Source organism: Leucopleurus acutus, assembly GCF_964270905.1.
Source record: "Leucopleurus acutus genome assembly, chromosome: 8".
In the NCBI taxonomy this organism is placed as follows: Eukaryota; Metazoa; Chordata; class Mammalia; order Artiodactyla; family Delphinidae; genus Leucopleurus; species Leucopleurus acutus.
The window spans coordinates 93,990,935-94,012,318 of NC_139151.1; the positions used below are offsets into that span (position 1 = coordinate 93,990,935).

General features: G+C 52.8%; 1 protein-coding gene across 1 annotated transcript in view; it reads right to left on the reverse strand.

Moving 5' to 3' along the window:
• Nucleotides 1-21,384, reverse strand: part of ALX4 (ALX homeobox 4) — a gene marked incomplete at both ends in the record, with an annotated part of 40,007 nt that overhangs the window by 2,247 nt on the left and 16,376 nt on the right. The window contains one exon of the mRNA XM_082843936.1: nt 6,532-6,842. Coding sequence (XP_082700062.1) covers nt 6,532-6,842 — 311 coding nt within the window. The remainder of the gene's footprint in view (nt 1-6,531; nt 6,843-21,384) is intronic.

Below are 21,384 nucleotides of genomic sequence, written 5' to 3' on the forward strand. Positions count from 1 at the left end.
CTTGGGCCAGTGGCTTCCTTTTTCTAAGCTTCAGAATCTAGAGCAGGCAAGTGTCACACACACAAAACACACGCCACTAGTCATCTTAGCGGTCATCTAACCAACCCCAGCATGGGGGGCGGCCTGATCCACTGGGGCCACAGACTCCTGGGGAGAATCTGATAAGAGCTGTGAGCGCTCACCCAGAAAATCATTCTCTTGGACGATCGCACACATGTGGTTTGCCATCATTTTCCAAAAGGTCTGGGCTTCCTGGGACCTCTCCGCCCAGGTTCAGGATTCCCACTTCCTGAATCCTCTGTGCAGACTTTTGTCGGAAAGAGTCTCCCGGCTCAGAACACCCTGGGTTAAAGATTCTCTGGGGGACAGGGGTTCCGTCGGGCTCCAGAGGCAGTCAGGGACGGCTTTGCAGAGGGAAGGCTGGGGCTGGGCTCCGAGTGCTGGCTGGAGGGACGGAAGTCCAGGCCGAGTTTAGAAACAGCAGGGCACACTCAGGAGACCTCGAGAGGCCACGCTGCCAGTTGGGGGAGTGATGGGAGGGAAAGGACCATGGAAGTGGGAGCCAGATTGTGGGGGGCCTCAAATGCCAGGTGGAGGGGGTCGCCACGGTGCCTCGAAGAGAGGCAGCTGCTGCAAAATCTCAGGCTGAAGAGTAGCCTGGTGCCGAGGAGGAGAGGAGGCCCACCTGTCACTGAGCATGGGGGTGGGGTGTTGGCGTGACCTGACCAGGTACTGCATGGGGAGGGTGGGCTCTGAGTCAGGTGTGTGAGCCAGGGTCTCTGGCCATGGGGGTGGAGGTGGGGTGGGTCCTTTTCCTTTTGCAGGAGCAAAGTTCCTGGCAGGCTGAGAACTTTCCTAAGGCTCACGGGCAGGAGCTCGCCTTGGGATCTGTCACTCCTGCCAGTGACTGGGGATCTGGGGAGGGGGTGACGGGGACAGGGGAGGGTGGGAGAGGGGGAGTGAGCAGGGCTCAGCTTCCAAGCCAGAAAGGGCTTCAAGCTGAGTCCAGGGCAGACCTCTGAGCTCCGTGGAGGGAGATTCCCGGCAGCTTGATGTGCACCTACCCGCTGCTGACTGAGGTGCACGTGGGCACACCTCGATCAGCACACCGCCCCCGCCAGCAGTCTTGCTGAGAGCATGGAGCTTCCTCGGACGAGGGGGAGGGAGCTGGGCCTGAGGCCTGGACGGATTCACCATGCGGCAGCATAGAGGCTGCTGGGCCCACGGGTGCCCACTGGGGTGCCTGGCATAACCACTGGCCTCAGTTTCTGCATCTGGAAAATGGGGCCAATATCTGTGCTGACCTCTTCCCAGGGGTGGTGCCTCTGAGGGCAGCAGGTGAGCTAGATGGGAAATGCTGCCACGGAGTTTTTAGAGTACTTCACACTCGTTTATCTTATAGCTCCTGACCTTCCTTGCTGTCTTTTGCTAGAAGAAAGAAGTCAGAAAAGAAGTGGGGGGGGGGGGGGGGTGTGGCCCAGGTTAGTGTGCGGAGGGTGGGGGTGAGGAGGGAGGGTGAGGCTGCAGCTCTTCCCAGTACACAAGCATGAGTGTCACACACACACACACACACACACACACACACACACACAGAGCGCTGCTGGCATCTCTTTCAGCGTCACTCTGTTTCCTGTCTTGACTCTTGTGTAGGAGAGGCACTCTCCTGGGTCCCCCACCCCCACCCCCGGAGCCGGCCCTCGCTTGGGCTGGAGTCTCAGCCGCTGCCCCACAGCCTCCCGGGGCTTCCTGTCCTCCTGGGGCTCCTGGGGTCCGGGCCCAGGCCGCCCACTGGGAGCCAAGGGCAGATCGGGTCTCCTCTCTGCGCCGCTGAAACGGGATCCCCCTTTATCGGTGGTCTGGAATGGGGGGCTGGGGGCAGGATGAGAGAATGAATCAGAGGCGCTTGTTTTCATTTCATGTTTAATTTCCTGCAGGCTTAGCTCAGTCTTTCCGCTCCTTCCTCAGCCCCCCAGGGTTCTCTGAGGGGGAGGCCAGCGGGAGGGGAGAAGCCCACTGGAGGCATCTAGATATATGACTGCTTTCTTTCTTTGAGGCCGGGGAGAAGGCTAGAAAAAGGTGACGTGTCTGCCACTGGGGGGTTGCTGTTGAGTCTCTGTGGACTCGGTCCCGTGGTGGGATCCAGAGGTGCTGGTGGAGGTGACACGCAGGCGTGGGCTGGGCTGGGAGGGACACGGATGGGGAAGGAGGCAGCCCAGTATCCTGCACGGGGGCCTGGGGTTGAGGGGAGGAGCAGAGTGGGGGGAGACGGAGTGCGTGGTGGTGGCTGGAGGTGAGCGCGGGGGAAGAGGCGGGGGAGAGGGGAGACCTGGGTTCTCCGGGAAGATAGATGAGCCCGGGGGAGAGGCAGCTGAGAGAGCACTGTCTTGGGGAGGGAGTGGAAGAGGGTCAGGCTGAGGGATTTATTTGAGGGCTAAAGATGGAGATCGTGGGAGGCGGCACAGCTGCATGGAGCAGGCCGATGGGAGAAGAGCTGCCCACCTCCACTCTCTCCTCCGGGTCTTTCCTCCCTGGGCCTTACCCTGCATACGAGGCTGGAGGCTTTCTGCCCAGACGAGGCTTCAGCTAAGTCAGCCTCCTGGTCCTCGGCCTCCTCACACCTCAATCGGGTGGCGGCAGGGGTATCCTCGCGGGCCCCTTCCGTGCTCACATCCAAGGGTCCTGAGACTCAGAGCATCCTTCCATTTCTGACCCTTGGAGCCTGGGGCTGTGACAGCTGCCCCCTTAGGTGCTCTGTGCCTCAGGCTCTGTGGCCCTAGGCCTGTCTCCATTGTGCAACCCCAGAAGGAAGGGGGACTGCAAGGCCCAGGACCACCCTGCTCCCAGCCCACCCCAGCCCAGGCCCGCTCAGCACGGGCCTCTCCCCGAGGAACCAACCATCTTGGCAGGGTCCTTGCTAACCGCAGCCCATGTTGGGCCAGGGCGGGGTGGCCCGGCGCAGGGAGGCCTCTGTCTTATTTTCTTCAGACACCAGCTGCGGAGACTGGAGTCCCAGACAGCAGGGAGAGGCCCCTGCAGCCCCCTGGAGCGGGGCCAAGCCCCGGGCTTCTTCCCAGGAAAGGTCCATCTCGGGGCCCCCATCACCCCCTCCCTGTCCTCACTGCCACTCTACGCCAGGCACCTGGCTTCCCACCAGCTGAGTACGGGCCCTAAACAAACTCAGAAGAGGCAAGCAGGGAGTTCCATCCCCACATCCCCCATCCCTGGGGCACTGCCAGGCTCAACCCAGAGGTCTGACATACATGACAGTCCCACCCGCCCTGCTGCCTTTATACAAAGAAAAGTCTCAGAACAACCTGGCATGTGTCCTGCTACGGCAAACTAAAGTAAAAGAAGCACTGGGCTGGAACTCAGGGTCCCACGTTCTATTCTCAGCACTGCCACTGAATCACCTTTCCTGAGTCACCTGATCACAGGTGATCACTTCCTGCCTCTGGGCCTCTTCTTCCTTGATATCAAATATCAAATGAGAGGACCAGGTGATCCTTTCCAGCACTAGCATTCTATACTTCTATGGCCCTTCCCTTAGATGATAAGATATGCACACATTAGAGTTTCCCTTTCTGCCTTGGCTGCCAGGAAGCTCAGGGTTGAAATTTGCGCTCAGTGGCAAATATGATCCTTAGTCTAGATCTTTGACATAAATACCTTCCCATTTCATGACTTTGTTCTTGTTCTTAGATGAAAATAATAAACCTTTAATTGTAAGCTGCCCCAGCTCCTTTTTGGAAGTAGGCATAAATGTGTGTGTGTGTTTGTGTGTGAGTGTGTGTCTGTGTGTGTGTATGCAGGGAGAGTGCTCCATTTTAGCACTCCATTGTGGTGCCTGAAAAATGTAAAACGTACCCCAGTGTCATTTCCATGTGTTGTACTAGAAGGACCATCCTTCTTTTGATACTAAGTGAATTTTACTTCTTGGCACTCCTGTCCATTTGTTAGGGACACACACGTGCACACACATGTGCACACATGTGTACTGCACAGAAAATGAACGGTTTGCTTCACACAAACACAGCATCGACAGGAATGCCCCATAACAGCCACCCGCTCTCCACCTACTCCTTTAGCTCCTCCCACATCCATTGGCTGAGCTGAGGCCAGATGCTGTGTCCAGACTCTTGAGGCACCAGGAAGTCGCATGACTCAGGTGGGACAATGGGTGTGAGAAGGTTTCTGGAATCACAGTGAGGCCTCAGCTGCCCTGCCTTTCTTCCCCAAACACTTACTGCGAACTGGAGAGGAATAAACCGGGAAGCTTGTTTTGGGGAATTTACAGATAAACGACCTGACTGTTCAGAACGCCCTCGGGTTCCTGCTGTTTCTGGATGGCTGTGTATTCACTGACAACTACCAGTCCCTTTTCACATTAGCCATTTTATTTTATTTTACTCTATTTTATTATTATTATTTTTAAGTTTTGGCTGCGCTGCATGGCATGTGGGATCTTAGTTCCGCAACCAGGGATCTAACCCGAGCCCCCTGCAGTGGAAGCGTCGAGTCTTAACCACTGGACCAGCAGGGAAGTCCCCCACATTAGCCATTTTAGATGAAAACGTTTCTGGACCATATTACAAATGCCTCTGCCTTTTTAAACAGAGCATGGTGGAGACTGATGAACCTTTTATTGATGCCTTAGAAACACTGCTGAAGATTCTCTAGTGAACAAATGCAAGAGAAGGCGCCCTTGGGGTCTGCGAAGTAACAGGGCTTTTTGTCCTGGTGCTGAAAAGACCTGAGCAGAGCTGTGCTGAGCTGATCTGAACTGTGCTGCTTGTTTTAAAAAAACTCCTCTTTGCTCTGAAGCTGTTGATTTCCACAGCCCACAGGAGGGGGAAAATAGCTATCTGCCAACACCTGGTTTGCTGTTTCTAACATGCTCTGGGTTGGAAAGGCAGGCTGAACATGACGTTTATTCTGTGTTACGCTGAAGCTGTGTCTGGGGTACTTAGAGGACTTTGATTCCTTTCTGGTTCTTTCTCTGCTGTAATTTCATGCAGGGAGGGAAGACACACCTCTGTGGTCAAAGGAGGTCAGTTGGTCCACGTATGTTTATTTTTTGCCTTTGTTGCTCTGAGTTCGGCCTTCTCTAATTGGTAGGAATACAGTGTTGAACAACAGACAGTACCTGCCCTCAAGGAGCTCATATTCCAGTGAGAGGAGACAAACAGATAAAATATTTTAAGCCGTCATAAATTCTATAAAAAAGATAAAATAGGACAATGTGGTAGAAGCTGACCTGGTTTGCTTGTGTTGTTTTGCGTTAATTTGGGTTGAGTTGTGTTGGGTTGGGTTGAGCTGTATTGGGTTCTATTGTGTTATGTTGGGTTGGGTTGAGCTGTGTTAGGTTTTGTTGTGTTGTGTCGGTTTTGGTGGGTTCTGTTACTGTGTTGAGCTGTGTCATGTTGTGTTGGGTTGTGTTGAGCTGTGTTGGGTTAGGTTATGTTGTGTTGTGTCGGCCTCTGTTGGGTTGCACTGATCTCTGTTGGGCTGTGTTGGGTTGAGCTCTGTTGGTTTATGTTATGCTGTGTTGTGTTGGGCTCTGACAGGCTGTGTTGAGCTGTGTTGAGTTCTGTTGAGCTGTGTTGGTTTAGGTTATATTGTGTTGTGCTGTGCTGGGTTGTACTGTGTTGAGCTGTGTTGAGCTCTGTTGAGTTGAGCTGTGTTGATTTGGGTTATGCTGGGTTGTGTTGAGCTGTGTTGGGTTGAGCTGTGTTGGTTTAGGTTGTGCTGTGTTGTGTTGTGTTGGGCTGTGCTGGCCTATGTTGAGCTGTGCTGGTTTAGGTTATATTGTGTTGTGTTGTGTTGGGCTCTGCTGGCCTGTGTTGAGCTGTGTTGAGTTCTGTTGAATTGAGCTGTGTTGATTTGGGTTCTGCTGGCCTGTGTTGAGCTGTGTTGGTTTAGGTTGTGCTGTGTTGTGTTGTGCTGGGCTCTGCTGGCCTGTGTTAAGCTGTGTTGAGCTCTGTCGGGTTGTGCTGGGTTGAGTGTTTTGGTGGTCGGGTGATGGTGGGGGCCCCTTCTTTAGCCATGGTGGTCGGGAAGACTTCTCAGAGGAGGCATACTGAGTTGGAACCTGCAAGATGGAGGACGAGGCAGCCATCCTGGGCCAAAAGAAGATCTGGGTTGTCTCTGTTTCTGCCCACTGGGCTGCTATGGATGTATTTAAGTTCGTCCTGTTTCCTTTCTAAGAGATAGGCCTTCCAGAGCAGAGACCAGTCACCATCTCCTTCATGAAAGGGCCTGGACTCCCACGCTACATAGAACTCAGAAGTACAGCTTACAGGCGTCCTGCCCGTCCACTGGGAGCTTCGCCCCAGCTCCAACCACAGCAAGAGGCCAGTGAAGTGAGTGAAAGCCGACTTGCTCTGGTTGGAGCCGGGGCGTGAGGGGTGGGCTCCTTGCACCGAGGTGAAGAAAGCCCTGGCGCGACCGGGGACAGTCAGGCGGTCCCAGCTCCGGCCACCATCCCACGGGCAGGCCCTGCTCTCCCGCGCCCTCCCAGGCGCCCTCACTGACCTGCACGCGGGCCTCGGTGAGGTCGGTCCTCATGGCCAGCTGCTCCCGCGCGTACACGTCGGGGTAGTGGGTCTTCTGGAAGACTTTCTCCAGCTCCTCCAGCTGGTAGCTGGTGAAGGTCGTTCGGTTCCGCCGCTTCTTGCCCTTGTTGCTCTCGGAGTCCGCCTTCTCCAGGGGGCTGGGGAGGTCGGCGCTGGCCCGGTCCTGGGGCCCCTTCACCCCAGCCTCCTTCACGCTGAGGTAGCTGCTGTCCATCCCCACGGTGTCAGAGTCGGGCGGCAACTCTGGCTCACCCAGGGAGCTCTCTTTGGCTGAGGGGGGAGGAAAGAAGGTCAAAAACCAGTGGCTGAACCAAGCATGAGAGGAGGGAGGGACCGGGGAGCCATCCCTTGCCTTCGCCCTCTCAGGGAAGTATTGGCTGAGAGGTCAGCAGGCCCAGGTTCTAACCCTGGCTTGCCATTAACATGCTGTGTGACCTTGGGCGAGTCTCTGAGCCTCTCTGTCCTCACCTCAGCATTGGCTCCTTTCCGCACCAATGTCGTGTGACTCTGGGTCAGCCAATCTGACCTCGATAACATTTAATCTCCACCCCACTGACCCTGGGCTCCTCCCTCCAGAAGGACTCCCTTTGCCAGCACTTCTTCGGGCGTCGAGGTTGCTAACTCAGTGCCTCGGACTCCCAGAGTGGGAAGGAAAACTCAGTCAGCAGCCATATCTGGCCCAACTGGGCTTGGAGTGAGGAGGAGAGGCCCCGCCTTTCCTGGCCTGGTCCTGTTTGGGGTTCAGCAGGGGCTCTGGAGACTCTGCCCAAGAATCCAGTGCTGAGGGGTCCTGTCCCGGCACCCTCCACACCGGTCTCACCTATTGTCCAAGTGGTGACCTGCCCCTCCAGGTGGGGGGCATGTTTACTAAGGAAGTGGGGCACCTCCCCCTGACACGCCCAGGATGCTGACACGGGGGACCCAGCAGACTTACACAAAGCTCACGGCCCAGGCCCACAGCCACTGCTAACAGAACGGGGCTCTGCCCGCTGATTCCTGGATGCTCAGAGCTGCAAAGGACCAGTCAGCCCACAAGGGTCAAGGGTGGAGCGGGAAGTAGCTTGTCCAAGTCCAAAGAGCCCAGTTAGCACCCTGGGCACACACTCGCCTCAGGGCAGGGGTCAGAGCACAGGCTCTGGAACTGGCACCAGGGGTGTGAGTCCCAGCTGGGTGCTTTGGACAGTTCACCTAACCTCTTTATGCCTCAGTTTCCCCCTCTATAAAATGGGGATGCGGAATCCTGTAGGATCTTCCTCACAGGGTAGTTGTGGGATTAAAAAGGCTGACACACAGAGCACTCAGCGTGGTCCCGGCGAGGCAGCCTTCTGCCCGTATCATTAAGTTACTCCCAGTTCTGGTCTAGACTTGTGAGCAGAAGATTCTGACCCTGGAGAAGTCCTCCAAGTGGGCAGGCCCTCCCTGGAGGCCCCAAGCACAGGAGCGTGTGCGCATGCTGGGGGGAGGGCGCTGGACTGGTGTCTGGAGACAGGGGTGTGAGCACCTCTCTGAGCCAAATTCCATTGACTGTGACTCTTGTAGAGTGAAATAACATACAGGATTAATAAGACGTGTGGGGAGCATTTGACAAAACCTTTCACACGCGCAAGCTCTGATTATGACAAGGATTTGTGGTCGGTGTGAGCACCAACCACTCTGACCCTCGGTCTCCTCTTCTAGGAAGAGATCTGAGCAGCGGGCATTAAGTCAGGACCATGCCTCTAGCCCGGGTCTCTTAACCCTGTCCGGGTCCTAGGGCTGAAGCTTCAGGTTCAGTCTCGCCCCTGGCTTTCTGTGAACACTGGGGGCTCTCTTACTGCTGGGGAAGCTGAGAGGGACGTTTTGCTCTCTGTCATTCTCACCTCCCTCTGCAAGGCGCTGAGGAAATTGGGGTGGAGGTGAATGCCCAGAGTGGGCCTGGAAGCAGCTTCGGGAGGCTGTTCCTGAGGGCCACTGGCAGCGTCGATACCAGCAGGGTGGGGGGCTGACCCTCAGGCATCACATATGACACCCACGTAAGCCCAGACACAGGCAGACCGCCACGGCTTTGGTGACAGCATCATGCAAGCTGCAGCTGGCAGCCGGGCCAAGAGCTTTCAGCAAAGATATTTATCTTCCTGGCAGACAAATAAGTTTTATGTTTTGGGTTTTTTTTTTTAAGGAGAAGAAATCCCACCCAGCCTCACCAAAAATAAACATCTCTGTTATGCAACTTCCTGGAGGCTAGACTGGGGAGGGGGGGCAGCCCCTGCCCCCTCTGCCCTGGCACTGCTCCCCAGGCCCCATCCCATGACCCCGTAGACCCTTGCCGTATCCTCTGGCCTTCAGTCTGGGATCGGGACCAGCCCATACAACAGCAGGGGCTGGGCCATGCAGGGGAAACTCCATGTTATAAAAAGCAAGTGTTGGTAGGGACCAAACTCCTCATGTGAAGTCAGGGGAAACTGAGGCCAGAGAGAGCGGGAAATGTGCTCTAATTAGCGACAGGGTGCAGCCTCTCAGCCCTTGGTTGGTCCTTTACTCCTACCCATGGTCTCGCGGCCTCTCCTGGGGAGAGAGGTAGGACCAGAAGGAATCCAGGGGCCTCACATAACCAAGAGGCTCGGTCTGTGCATCCTGGGGTCAGAAGGACCAGCCCCAGAGGAGGAGAGAGTGCGGATGTGGCCTCTGGGAGAAGCTCCCCAGCGTGGGCTGGTTCCAGGCTCAGCTCGGGGGGAGGCGGCAGAATGTCCAGTCTTCCAAGAAGAGGAGTAAGAATCCAGTTTCCCCCCCTCCAGCCACCCACTGAGAGGGAGCGAGTGGGTCAGGAGTGGGGAGACAGCATGGCGTGTGCAAAGAGCACCAGACCGAGAGATGGGAGATCTGTTCGCAGGCCCGGCTCTCCCAAAGTCCGCCTGAGACTTCAGAGGATGCCTTTTATGTCCCAGAGCCTCATCTGCACACGGGAGCAGGCACGCCCTGTCTGGTGTCACAGCTTTGGCCCTCCTGTCTTAGGGACCAGTGGGACCTTCCCCTTGGGATCTGGAGTGGGGAGAAGAGGGGAGAGGATGGGGCCATGTCTGTCCAGGCAAATGTCAGCTCACTGGAAAGGCTTAGAGATGAAGGAATTCTGGCAAAACTGAGGTTTCTCTGGTCCCTGAAGAGGGAAGGAAACTTCCAAATCTCCGTCTTGATCACTGATCATCTTGCTTTAAATTCTGAGGTTGGGCCCCTCGTTTAGACAACAAAGGAAAATCCCCCAAGGTTCTGACCCAACTGGTCAGAAGGACAAGCCAAGGAAGTCCCTCTCAGGTGCTCAGGGCATCAGTTTCCACCTGCTGCCACCCGACAGCATCTCTACAAAGCGCTATCATCCAGGCTTTGGTGCCCCCAGGAGAGCTGGACCATCTGCCTTAGGTCCAGCCCGTCTCCTGTAGGGTCTGGCTCATTGGTCCTGGTTCAAAACCTCCCGGGGCCTTTCCCAAGCCAGCCCTGCGGACATCTGGAGACGGCTGCCACGCCTCTCGTCTTCCATCCTCCTGAGTAAATAATTACAGTTCCCACCGCTCTTCTGCAGGAGGTCCTGAGTTTAACAGGCCTGCCTGAGGCAGGTGGGTGCCAGGGATGGGACGGGTGATGGTGTTGGGCTCTGGGCAAAGCCAGCAGATCGCTTTGCAACTAGATGATCCAGAGGGGCCGGGTGGAGACTTGGTACCGTGGCACGAGGCCTGGCGCTGGTCAGGGTCCAGCTCGCTCTGTGACTCCCTCCTCAAGATGGCCACTGAGAACAGGGCCCGAGACTCAGGCTGAATTACTCCTGAACAAAGGAAAGCACTGACCTCCTTGGTCTCCCTCACCCCCACCTCTGTCCACCTGCCTGGAATGTCCCTTTTTTTCCAGCTGACCTCTAAGGTCCAATCAAGCACCAGCTCCTCCAGGAAGCCCTCTCAGACTGGGGCAGTCATACAGACCCCGCCATCCAATTACTGACTGTGTTTTCGGACTAGTATATAATCAAACCCCAAATGTCCAGCGCCTCCTAGAGAATCAGTTCCCTGTGGACTGGGACCTCGTGCCATTTGTCCTTTCTCAGCCCAGGATGGGACAGGCAGCAGACAGGCAGGAAGAGGTTACTGAAGAATCAACGAACCATTTCTAACAAACAAACATCACTGAGCTCTCACTCTGTCCAGCTACCTCTGTGCACCTACTGCGTGCCAGTACCTATAGGGTACGTGCAGAGACGTTTGCTGAATGAACACATCCCCGTAAACACTGAGGAGAAAGGTGGCGATGATACATGAGAAAAATGCACATAGTGACGAACACTTCCATCAGAGGCTGACAGCTGAAACAGGAGGAGGAGGTGAGATCACCGAGGGAGAGAGGAAAAGATGGGAGGACAGAAGGAGGAAGGGAAGAAGGAAGGAGAGGAGAAAGACCAGGCAGACATGGAAGGATGTCTCCACGCAGCAAGCAAGAGGGTCAGGGAGGCAGAAGGAGAAACACAGAGATGGGCTTCACGGAGCGCGGCTCCGGAACTGAAATGTCCGGGAAACCCAGTCCAGCATCTGCCAGGAACCAGCTCTGCATCCATCGCGCTGCTATACTGGGACAGAGAAGAGGCCACTGGGATCTCCCAGCTTGCCCCGCTGCTGGGCCCACCTTCTTGAGGCCCAATAGCATCCGGCACTGGCGTGAAGCTGAGCAGCGACAGAGCCCCTTTGGCTCCAGGCCACCTGCCTCCCTGGCTGGCTTCCCCCCATCCTCCCTGGGGCAACCCCCTGTGGACTCTGGCCTGGTGCTATGCTGACACCCCGCCCAGAGTGGGAAGGGATCCCCGGGCGGGCTTTGTCCCAGGCTGTGTGGCCCAAGACAACGTAATCGCAAGCTGCAGCTTCCCCGAGAATGTCTTGATCTGGAAATAGGTCCCAGGCTACCCAGAGGAGTCAAGTAATGTGCACAGAACGCCGTGAGTCATCCTTGCCTGCCCCGAGGCAGGGACGCTGGCCCTTCAGACAACCCCAGGCAAAGACTCCCATCGGCCACTTCTGATGAAGTTCGAGGTTATGTTCTCCATCAGGAGCCACAGAAGGCCCTTGGGCCTCTGCCTGAACTCCCCTGGGGAGGAGGCCTGGCCTCTTCTGGGAGCCACCTGGTCTGCTGCCGGACAGCCCTGGCTGTTGGATTTCAAGAAATCCAACGAGGAACGGGAAACCTTTCTTCATTCCCTTAACCTCTCGCCACTCGTCCCGGTTCAACCCTAGGGTGTCACTCTACTCTAGGCTAACTTTTTTTGACATGAAAGGCCTTGAAAGATTTCCAAAGGTGACCGTGATTTTTTTTTTCATGACTGTGATTTCAAGAGAATTTTTTTTATGGCTGTGATTTAGAGAGAATGAACTTCTGAAGCCATTTGGGGACAGGGTGCTGCAGGCCTCTGTGTGTGTATCCCTCCCGCGTGCACGGATGTGCGCCCTCGGGCACGGGGCAGAAGCCTGTAGTTGCACGTGGGTGCGGGGAACACATGTGTAGTGGCCTGCGGATAGGTCTGTGTAGCATGCAGGCTCGTGTGGTCAACGGCAGGCACACAAGTGGCACGTGTGTGCCTGCGGACATGTGCTGTTGCGTGTGGGTGTGGGTGTGAACATGACCCTGTATATACACGCGGGTGGGTATGGATGTGGGTGGTGTGTGCGTGCGTGTGTGCGTGTGTGTGTGCGTGTGTGTGTGTACCCTTGCACATGGAGGGTCTAAGGGGTTTGAGTAATTTTATCCTCCGTGCTTTTGATTACATCTATTTTTCCTCCAAACATCTGCTTTGTGGGGGACATGCCGCTTACTCTGTTCTCGGGTGAGCCGGCCACATGCCCTGTGGCAGCCGATGCAACCTCCTTAAACAAAACAGGCCAGCGTGAGGCCCTTTCATGCTATTTAAAGGGCACTGACTAAGCCCACCGCTGTCCAAACAGTCGTGCGGGGGTGGGGGCAGAGGTTAAAGGTGAGCCATGGCTTATAACCCCAGCCTACCTCATCTGCCGCTGGACTCTGTCCAGAGTTCAGCTTAGACGGCCCTAGTTTTAGCTCCAGGCCCAAGAAATAACACCAAAGGGGTAGCAGTAACTGGGGCGGCATTTCAGCAAACATGCATGGAGTCTATCAGCGCGTACCCAGTAGAGACGGACGGTGCTCCTGCCCTGGAGGAACTGCCAGTTTGTAGAGAGGAAGCTCAAGGGCTCAGGCCAGCCACCCACGAGGTGACTTAGGCACCCCTGTCACCAACATGCACTCACCCAAGCCCTAAATGTGCCTCTCAGAACAAGGAAAGTCCGAGAAACTGTCACAGATCACAGAAGGCTAAGGAGACATGAGGACTAAATGTGATGCGGTATCCAGGACAGGGTCTTGAAACAGTAAAAGGACGTTAGGGAAAAACTAGTGAAATCTGATTAAAATGTGGAGCTTAGGTAGCAGTGACGTTAAAACTAAAAAAAGATGGGTAAAATATTTGGATGGACATTTCACCCAAGAAGATATACATGGAAATCAGCATGACGACCCCCTCAGTGTATTATCCACTAGGGATATTCAAACTAAACCCCCCTTGAGATATGGCTACACACCTATTGCAATGGGAATAAAAAATCTGATGATACCAAGTGATAGCGAGGATATGAAGCACCCGGAACTCTCATTCTTCGCTGGTGGGAAAACACCATGGCATTGTCTTGTAAAATTAAACATACTCGTATGGCTAGACCCAGAAATCCCACTGCTAGGCATTTGCCCTAAAGAAACAAAGACTTATTTTCATTGCAAACGTGTATGCAAATGTATATGGCAGCTTTGCTCATAATCACGCCAAACTGGAAACAACCCAAATGTCTTTTAACAGGTGGAACAGCCATGCAGTGGGATGCTACAGAGGTAAAAGGAGCAAACTAGTGATACGAACAATGGCATGGATGACTCTCAAAGACAGCATGATGGTCTGTACAAGAAGCCAGTCTCAAAATGTATATAGTGCATGACTCTACTTATTTATCACATGGTATTCTGGGGAAGGTAACAGTACTAGGATGGAGAACAGATCACTGGTTGCCAAGGGCCGGGGAGGGGGCAGGTTTAGACCACAAAGGGCTGGTTTGCAGAACTATCCTATCTCGTATCCCAGTTGTGATGGTGAGTACGTGGGTCTGTACAGGAATGTGTTCAAATTCATAAAATAATACCCCCCCATTTTAATTTTACACCATGCTGTTTTAAAAATTAAAAAAATATGTAAACTATAGAGAAAATTAAAAATTGGGTTTAAATATAGTAAAGAAAAACTAAGTAAGTAAAAAGTTTGTATGTCTTCACCCAGAAATCTCACTTCTAGGGATTTAACTAAAGACAGAATTAGGGATGGGCACAAAGAATTAACTAGAGAGAAAGTTCATCATGGCATTATTATATGGAAAAACTGAAAATAACCAAAATATTCAATAATAGGAGATTGGTTATATAAAGGACGATATTTCCAGAACTGGAAGATCCTTCCTGATTTTCTTTATTCTACAGACTGTTTCTCTCTTGGCATTTAACACACATTATTTTGTATCTATTTGCTTTCCCTTTATTTATTGTCTCTCTCTCTCCCTTCCATAAAACAGGGAATATATCTGCATATACTGGTTTTGTTTAGCCCTTTTGTTTAATGCCTAGTATCGTGGCTGGTATGCAGAAGGGGTTCAATAAACATTTGATGAAAAAGGAGTGGAACTGATGTGAAAGAACAGCATTTTGGTAACTGAAAGATGTTCGTGTTATAGTAAGTCAATCTCATTTTGAAAAAAAGGGGAGGTAGGTGTGGGGTACCTGTCCTTAGAAAATACTAGAGGTTTCCAGAGGTAAGAATACTGGTATCTGGGTTTTGTTCCTTTTTTTTTCTCGTCTGACTTAATTTTCTATTTGTCTTACCATGACCAGAAATGGCTTTTATCATTTTAAAATGCTATGTGGAAGCAGCGAGTAGAATCCTGAGTGATGTCTGCTCTGGCAGGTGTTGGATTCGGCTGTGTGATGTGGGAGGTGGGTGTGAGCGCCACGGGGGAGCCGGGTGGAGGAAGGGTAGGGATGCTTCAGCGAAAGGCCCCTTTCGCGGTGGGGATCGGCCACTGTCCTCACAAACTGGGCTGTCCCCCCCCGCCCCCGCCCCTTAACTCTGAGGCCTCTTGGATACTGGAGATTCCCAGAGCTCTGGCTTAAGCGTGGACCTCATTGGTTTCTCTGCCCTCAGACTCACCGCCCTCAACTACAACCAGAGAGAGTGTCTAAAGCACACATCCCATCTAGTGTGAGCCTGTCTAGAGGCCCTCCACTGGTGCCCAGAGCCCTCATTAGGATGGTCAGATAGAATACAGGGTGCTTAAATACAGGTGTTAAATTAGAATTTCAGAGAAACAGTTATTTTTTAAGTGTAAGTATGTCCCGAATATTGGATGGGGCATACTAATACTAAAACTTATTCATTATTTATTTGAAATTCAAATTAAATGGAGCGCCCTGGTTTTGTTGTTAGTTTTTTGCTAAATCTGCCAACTCTTCAAGTCAGGCTGACTGTGGCATTCAGGATTCCCCAGGCGGGACTGACACTGGTTTTCCCCACAGACTTAAATCTTTCCACACCCCACCTCTGCACCTCGCTTCCGGTCCCACAGACCTGCCCTCATGCCTCCAGTACACTGCTCGAGCGGCTTCAGGCTACCCCATTCCTGCATATGTGCTCTTCCTTCTAACTGGAATGCCCTTCTGCCCCTCATGCATCTGGCTAACTCCTCCTCTCCCTGCGTATCTTCCTCTGTAAATTTTGTGGCTTTTCCCCCCCTCGTTACATAGAATTATCTATGTTCTATATGGAAATTAAAAAAACAAATCAAGACAGACCAAAAGAAGAAAACGGTAACACACAAACACAAAAGGGCAACATAATGTTTTTTTGGTACAAGTCTTTTTTTTTTAACCTAACACTATCCTGTATGTCTTTCCATCCTATTCTATATTCTTCTACTACATCGTTTTTAGTGGCTGCATAGTATTTCACCACGTGGACAAACTATTTTATTTCATCAGTCCTTTCCTGTTGGGCACGTGGATCGCTGATGGTTTGAAATGATAACAGGCCTGGGATGAATATCGTTTCAGTTAAATCCCTTGATACGTCCATGGTAATTACCTTAGAAGACGCTCCAGGAACTAGAAATACCGAGTTAGATCACGGTCACACCTTAAGAGCTCTGATAAATGTGTCTTCTAGAAATCTGCCAATCTCCTCCGTGTGCCCACCTGCTTCAGGGCCAATACCAGTCATTATACTGTTTTTTAAAATCTTTGCCAGTGTGAAGGATAAAAGTGAAATCTTGTTTGAATTTACATTTTTTTATTACTAGTAAAGTTAACCTTTTGTTTGTTGTATTTCTTCTTTGCCGAATTGTTTCTACTGGGCTTCCAAGGTTCAGTGCAAGGCCGACCCCTTCTTCCTCCCTGACGCCGGGGGGCTGGGCTTACCTCTTAAACACTGGATTCTCTGCTCTAAAGCACTGGTGTGTGGTCCTGCTTCCCACTCCACTGTGAGCGGTTCAGAGCAGGGCCTCCCTGACGCACAGCTGGGTCCTGAGCTGGGCCCGGGCTCCTTCTGCCTTTGGTAGCGCCGGGGCAGCTCTGCACGCCCTGCTGAGGTGATGGGGCGCCCACAGGAAAGGGACCCAAGGCCACGGGGCTGAACTCCGGAGCCGGGGGGCCTCGGTCCCTCAGCACACACTGCTGTGTGTGGGCCTTGCGGGATTATGGGGCTCAGAGAAACCAGCCACGGGGCAGGGCATGAAGGGCCAAAGGTGGCCCCGCTGCTGCCAGGGCCCTGGGCAAACCTTTTAGTTTCTCTGCTTCCTCATGTCAACAAGTATTGCCGGATTTCCTGCCAGCGAGAGGAGAGAAGGGGTTATGGAGAAGGCGCAGCCCCTACAGGAAGTCAAGACTGAGGAGGAGTCGCGGGGCCCTGGGACGCCATGCGCACCCACAGGGCAGGTTCCCGGGTCCCTGCATAAAGGCTTTAGGCGCAACCCCAATTCAGCATGATCAAGGCTGCAGTGGCTCACACTGGCCACCAGGAGGCACTGCAGTCCCAATTAAGTTCCTCGGGGCCAGAGGTGATGCCCCAGGGTCCCGGCTTCAGATGAGGGTTCTCCAACCTCAACCCCTGGGAGGGTTGGCCAAACAAGCAGTTATTCAGTCCTACTATGTGTCTGCCGCTGTCTCAGCCCTACAAGGGACACAGGGGTGGACGAGGTGGGTCCCTGCCCTTCCCCAAAGAGCTCTTTCCTCCTCTGGTTCTGAGGGTTTTCACATTCTTGACTTCAGAATTCCCACACGGTGGCTTTCTTCAGCACCCTCGTTTTACAGATGGGCAAACTGAGGCTCAGAGAGAAGGAATCCACTGAATGTCACCACCACTGGGTGCCAGGCCTGACCTGAGCTCCTGATTCCCCAGAGTCACCTCCCTGCGTGGAGACTCTGGGGAATCCTCGGTCTTCTAGCTACTTACAAGGGAGCCATGCAAATGCTACCCACACCCAGGTTTTGCCCAGGTGGCTGTCCATGCCGCTGGAGGATTTGTTGCCAGCTCTTCTGTGGGCTCTTCCCCAGGGAAGCATCAGCAGAGGCGGGGGCTGCAGCCCCCTCCTCCATCACTCCACTCTCACACAGCTCTCTTGGTTCTCCCCACACACTGAGGTGGGGAGGTTTCCTGTGGTCCAGAGGATGGAGGGCGCTTCCCAGAACCAAGGAAGGAAAAGGAATTAGCACTGGGATGCTTCATGCTTTACCCAGTACTAGCACACCTGTCATGCCACCACTGCTGCTCTTCACAACAACCATGTGAAATATGCCCATTTGACAGCCCCAGAGACTGAGGCCAGAAGGAGTAAAGGACTTGTCTAAGAATACACAACTGGTGAGAGGCAGAGCTGAGGTCTGACCCCTAAGCCTGCGGCAGTTCCTCTGGGCCCTCCTGGAGAGGATACCCTGTTTGGGGCTGGGACGGGACAGCCAGAAGACAGGGTCAGGGAGGAAGGGAAAAAGTGGGAGTCACAGGAGAATGGCTCCTCTCTGACGCCTCTACGTCTGCCCCATCATATCCGACCTTCAGTGCTGGCCCTGATGAAACTGTCCTGATAGAACTTCATCGACCATCTGGGACCTCAAATGTGGACCCATGCCTTTTCCTGGGACCTTGTTTTCAGGGTCCCCTCCATCCCCCAGCTTACACCCAGCTAATTCTTTCTTGTTTTCTTTCGGACACCGGGTCTCAATTTGCATTTGTTCTCCGCTAAATACCAAAGTATTTCGAGGTAAAGAGGCATATGTCTGCAACTTACTCTTAAACGGTTCAGAAAGAAAGAATACGTATCTGTGTATAGGTATGTATATTGATACATACATATATACAAGAGAGATTGAGAGTGATAACACAAATATAGTAAAACATTAAGATTTGGGGAATCGGTGTCAGGGGGATCTGGGAATTCTTTGTATTCTACATTTAACTTTTCTGATGTCTGAAAATATGTCAAAACAAAAAGCTTTTAAAAAGAAGAAGTATGCAGACAAACGGGAAGAAACCACTTTATCCAGGAATCCCAGTTCTGAAGCCGGCATTTGTCATAATTTGAACAGGACCCAGACCGGGGTTTAGTTAGCAACCTCCCCTCCTCCCCGTCACCAGGACTGTCCACGGCCTCTGCAAATGAGCTTGCACACTGGAATCAAAATCACAAGGCAGAAGCCAACTCTAGGAACAAACCTTGCTTCCCCAGCCCTACGGAAACCCACATTTCCATCCACGTAAGTAACTGGCGACCCCCTTAAAGCACGCGGTTCTTCTAAATGCTCTTCCAAGGCCCGAAGGAAGCAGTATTTTGTTAGCTGAGGTCAAATTACTCTCGGACCTTAAAAGTAATAAAAGTACCTTTTATTGTTTGAGCCTATTATAATTTCAGTCCTCCTACAATTAGTCTCAGTGAGTGAGGTTTCCTTGTATCCAAAGAGAAGGGCTTAAAAAGAAAGCCCACTGACAATAGCTGGACCATGGAAGTGACCTAAGTGTCCATCGGCAGATGAATGGAGAAGCAAACTGGTCCATCCACACGGTGGAGTATTATTCAGCCTCAAAAAGGAAGGAAATTCTGACACTTGCTACAACACAGATGAGCCCTGAAGACACTATGTTGAGTGACACAAGCCAGTCACAAAAAGGCAAATACTGTATGATAGCACTTATATGAGTCCCTCGAGTAGTCAAGTTTATAGAAACAGGAAGTAGAACGATGGTTGCCAGGGGCTGGAGCCCGGGGGTGTAGAGTTAGTGTTTAATGGGGACAGAGTTTCAGTTTTACAAGATGAAAAGAGGATGGATGGTGGTGACAGTTGCACAACATTATGAACGTATTTCATACCACTGGACTGTACACTTAAAAATGGTTAAGATGGGGCTTCCCTGGTGGCGCAGTGGTTGGGAGTCCGCCTGCCGATGCAGGGGACACAGGTTCGTGCCCCGGTCTGGGAAGATCCCACATGCCGCGGAGCGGCCGGGCCCATGAGCCATGGCCACTGAGCCTGCGCGTCTGGAGCCTGTGCTCCTCAATGGGAGAGGCCACAACAGTGAGAGGCCCACCTACCCCCCCCCCCAAAATGGTTAAGATGGTAAATTTTATTATTACTTGTATGTTACTACAATAAAAAAAATTGGAAAAAAAGAAAAGAAAGCCCACTAGCCTGTGTCCCTCAGGGCCTTCACTGCCTTTAGCCCCCGAGGTCCCCTCCGTCCCCCAGCTTATGCCCCAAATTCCTTTTTTTTGTCTTTTCCCTGATGATGTGACTTGGTTTGCATCTATTCATTGTGCTCCTTCCTTGGTTTACTTGTTTGTTCATTCACCGATAACCTCCCCAGAGCTTCCCCTTAGTCATGGCCTCATGGAAGGGACAGACGTGTAACAGTGTGGTCAAGTGTTATGGGCCCCAATGGCAAGAGCCCTGCATCCTGGGCGCAGCATGTCCACAGGAAGGAGCAGTCAGTTCTTGTTGAAAAGGTCGGGGAGGCCTCAGCAAGAGCGTGACCTTGAACTGAGTATTGGAAACTACAGAGGTCCTGGCAAGGCACGCTACACTTTACGGCAAAACAGGACACCCCAACTCCCTACTGAGCTGGTCCTAAATTACTAAGTGAGAAGCCTGAGGGGCCTCCCCACAGGGCTGGTGCCACTAATAAGGACAATCACATAATCACTCGCGTTTGAGTAGTACTGACCCATCCACTATCTTATTTGATCCTCCCCAGATCCCTAGGAGGTCTGTGTTTTTACCCCCATTTTACTGATGAGGAAACTGAGGTCCAGAGAAGCTTAACTTGCTCAAGGTCACATAGCTAGGAGGGGCAGAGCTGGGATTTGAACCCAGAGGGTCCAGCTCCAGGCCCAGTGTCCTTTCTATGGCCTCTCACACAACGATGTGTTGTCTCTCTTCCGTAGACGGGCAATCTTGAAGGGATTGCAGGCAGACTTAGTCTTGTCATTGGGAGACACAACTGAGCCACTGGAGATGTTTCCATCACAGAGGACTAATCTAAACAGAACTTTCAGGTGACCATGAGAAGCCCCATGTATGATCGAACACTTGAACATCACCTCCTGATACTTACTGGGGTGAGCTGGGTCGTGACCTCAGTCAGGGACTCTAACCAGCCCTGGGAGCTGCTATCCTCATGGAGACTGAGGTTCCCTGGCTCCTTCCTTCCTGGTCCAGCCTAGGTCTCATCCGCAAGCCCTGCCTCATGAGGCTGGAGGAGATCCTAGCACCCCGCAGGGACAGGGGCGCTGGCCCAGGCTGGGTCCACTGCCACGGAAGCAGAAGGAACCTCCACACTCTCCCTTAACCCCAACAAGAAGTCCCAGAGCTCAGGGGTCACCCTGGGCCACTACTCACCTTCCAGGAAGGATACGGAGACCCCGAGCGACCGACCAAAAGGCCTGTCAGTGGAAGGACTGTGTCTGCCGGTTTCAAATCAGCTTGGTGGTCTGTCTGCCCCTTGTCCCTCTCTACCTTCACCTAACCAAGTGGCTTTGGGTATGTCCCTAAATATCTCCCACCTAATCCCTCAGAGCAGGGAGAAAACGTGCATTCCCAACCATCCCCATGGAGACACACTGTAATAGTGCCATTGGATCCAAGGGAGGCGAGATGGAGAAGCTTAAATCCTGCTCTAGGTGAAATGAATGAGAAGTCTTTGGAGCAGGACAGACTTGGGTCGGACTCCTGATTCTGCCACTTATTTGCTGCATTCATTCATTCAGCAACATTTCTGGAGCGCCAGCTATGTGCTGGGCAAAGTTCCAGGTGATGGAAATAGGAAGTCTAATAAAGCATGGCCCCTTCCTTCCAAAAGTGCCCCTTCATGAGGGAGGCAGTGATTATGGTGCGGGGAGGTGGACAGAGCAGAGGCATCTAGGCCAGCCTGGCGGGGGAAGCAGTATTTCCAGGACCACTCCAGATCTCTGTATAGGAGCGGCTTCAAGGCAGCGATCTCCTTGGAGGGGTGTGTTAAAGCTGAGTAGCTAGCTCTTTATGCATGATAAGGAAGTGTCAGTTTTCCCCACTAAAGAAATGGGGAAATTTCTAAAGGAGACTGTTAAGGAGGCTTCCAAGCCACTCATGCTTTGGCAAAGTGACTTGGCCTCTGTGTGCCTCGGTTTTCTCATCTGTAAAGTGAGGCGGATGATACCCACATCCCAGCGTGTTTGTGAGG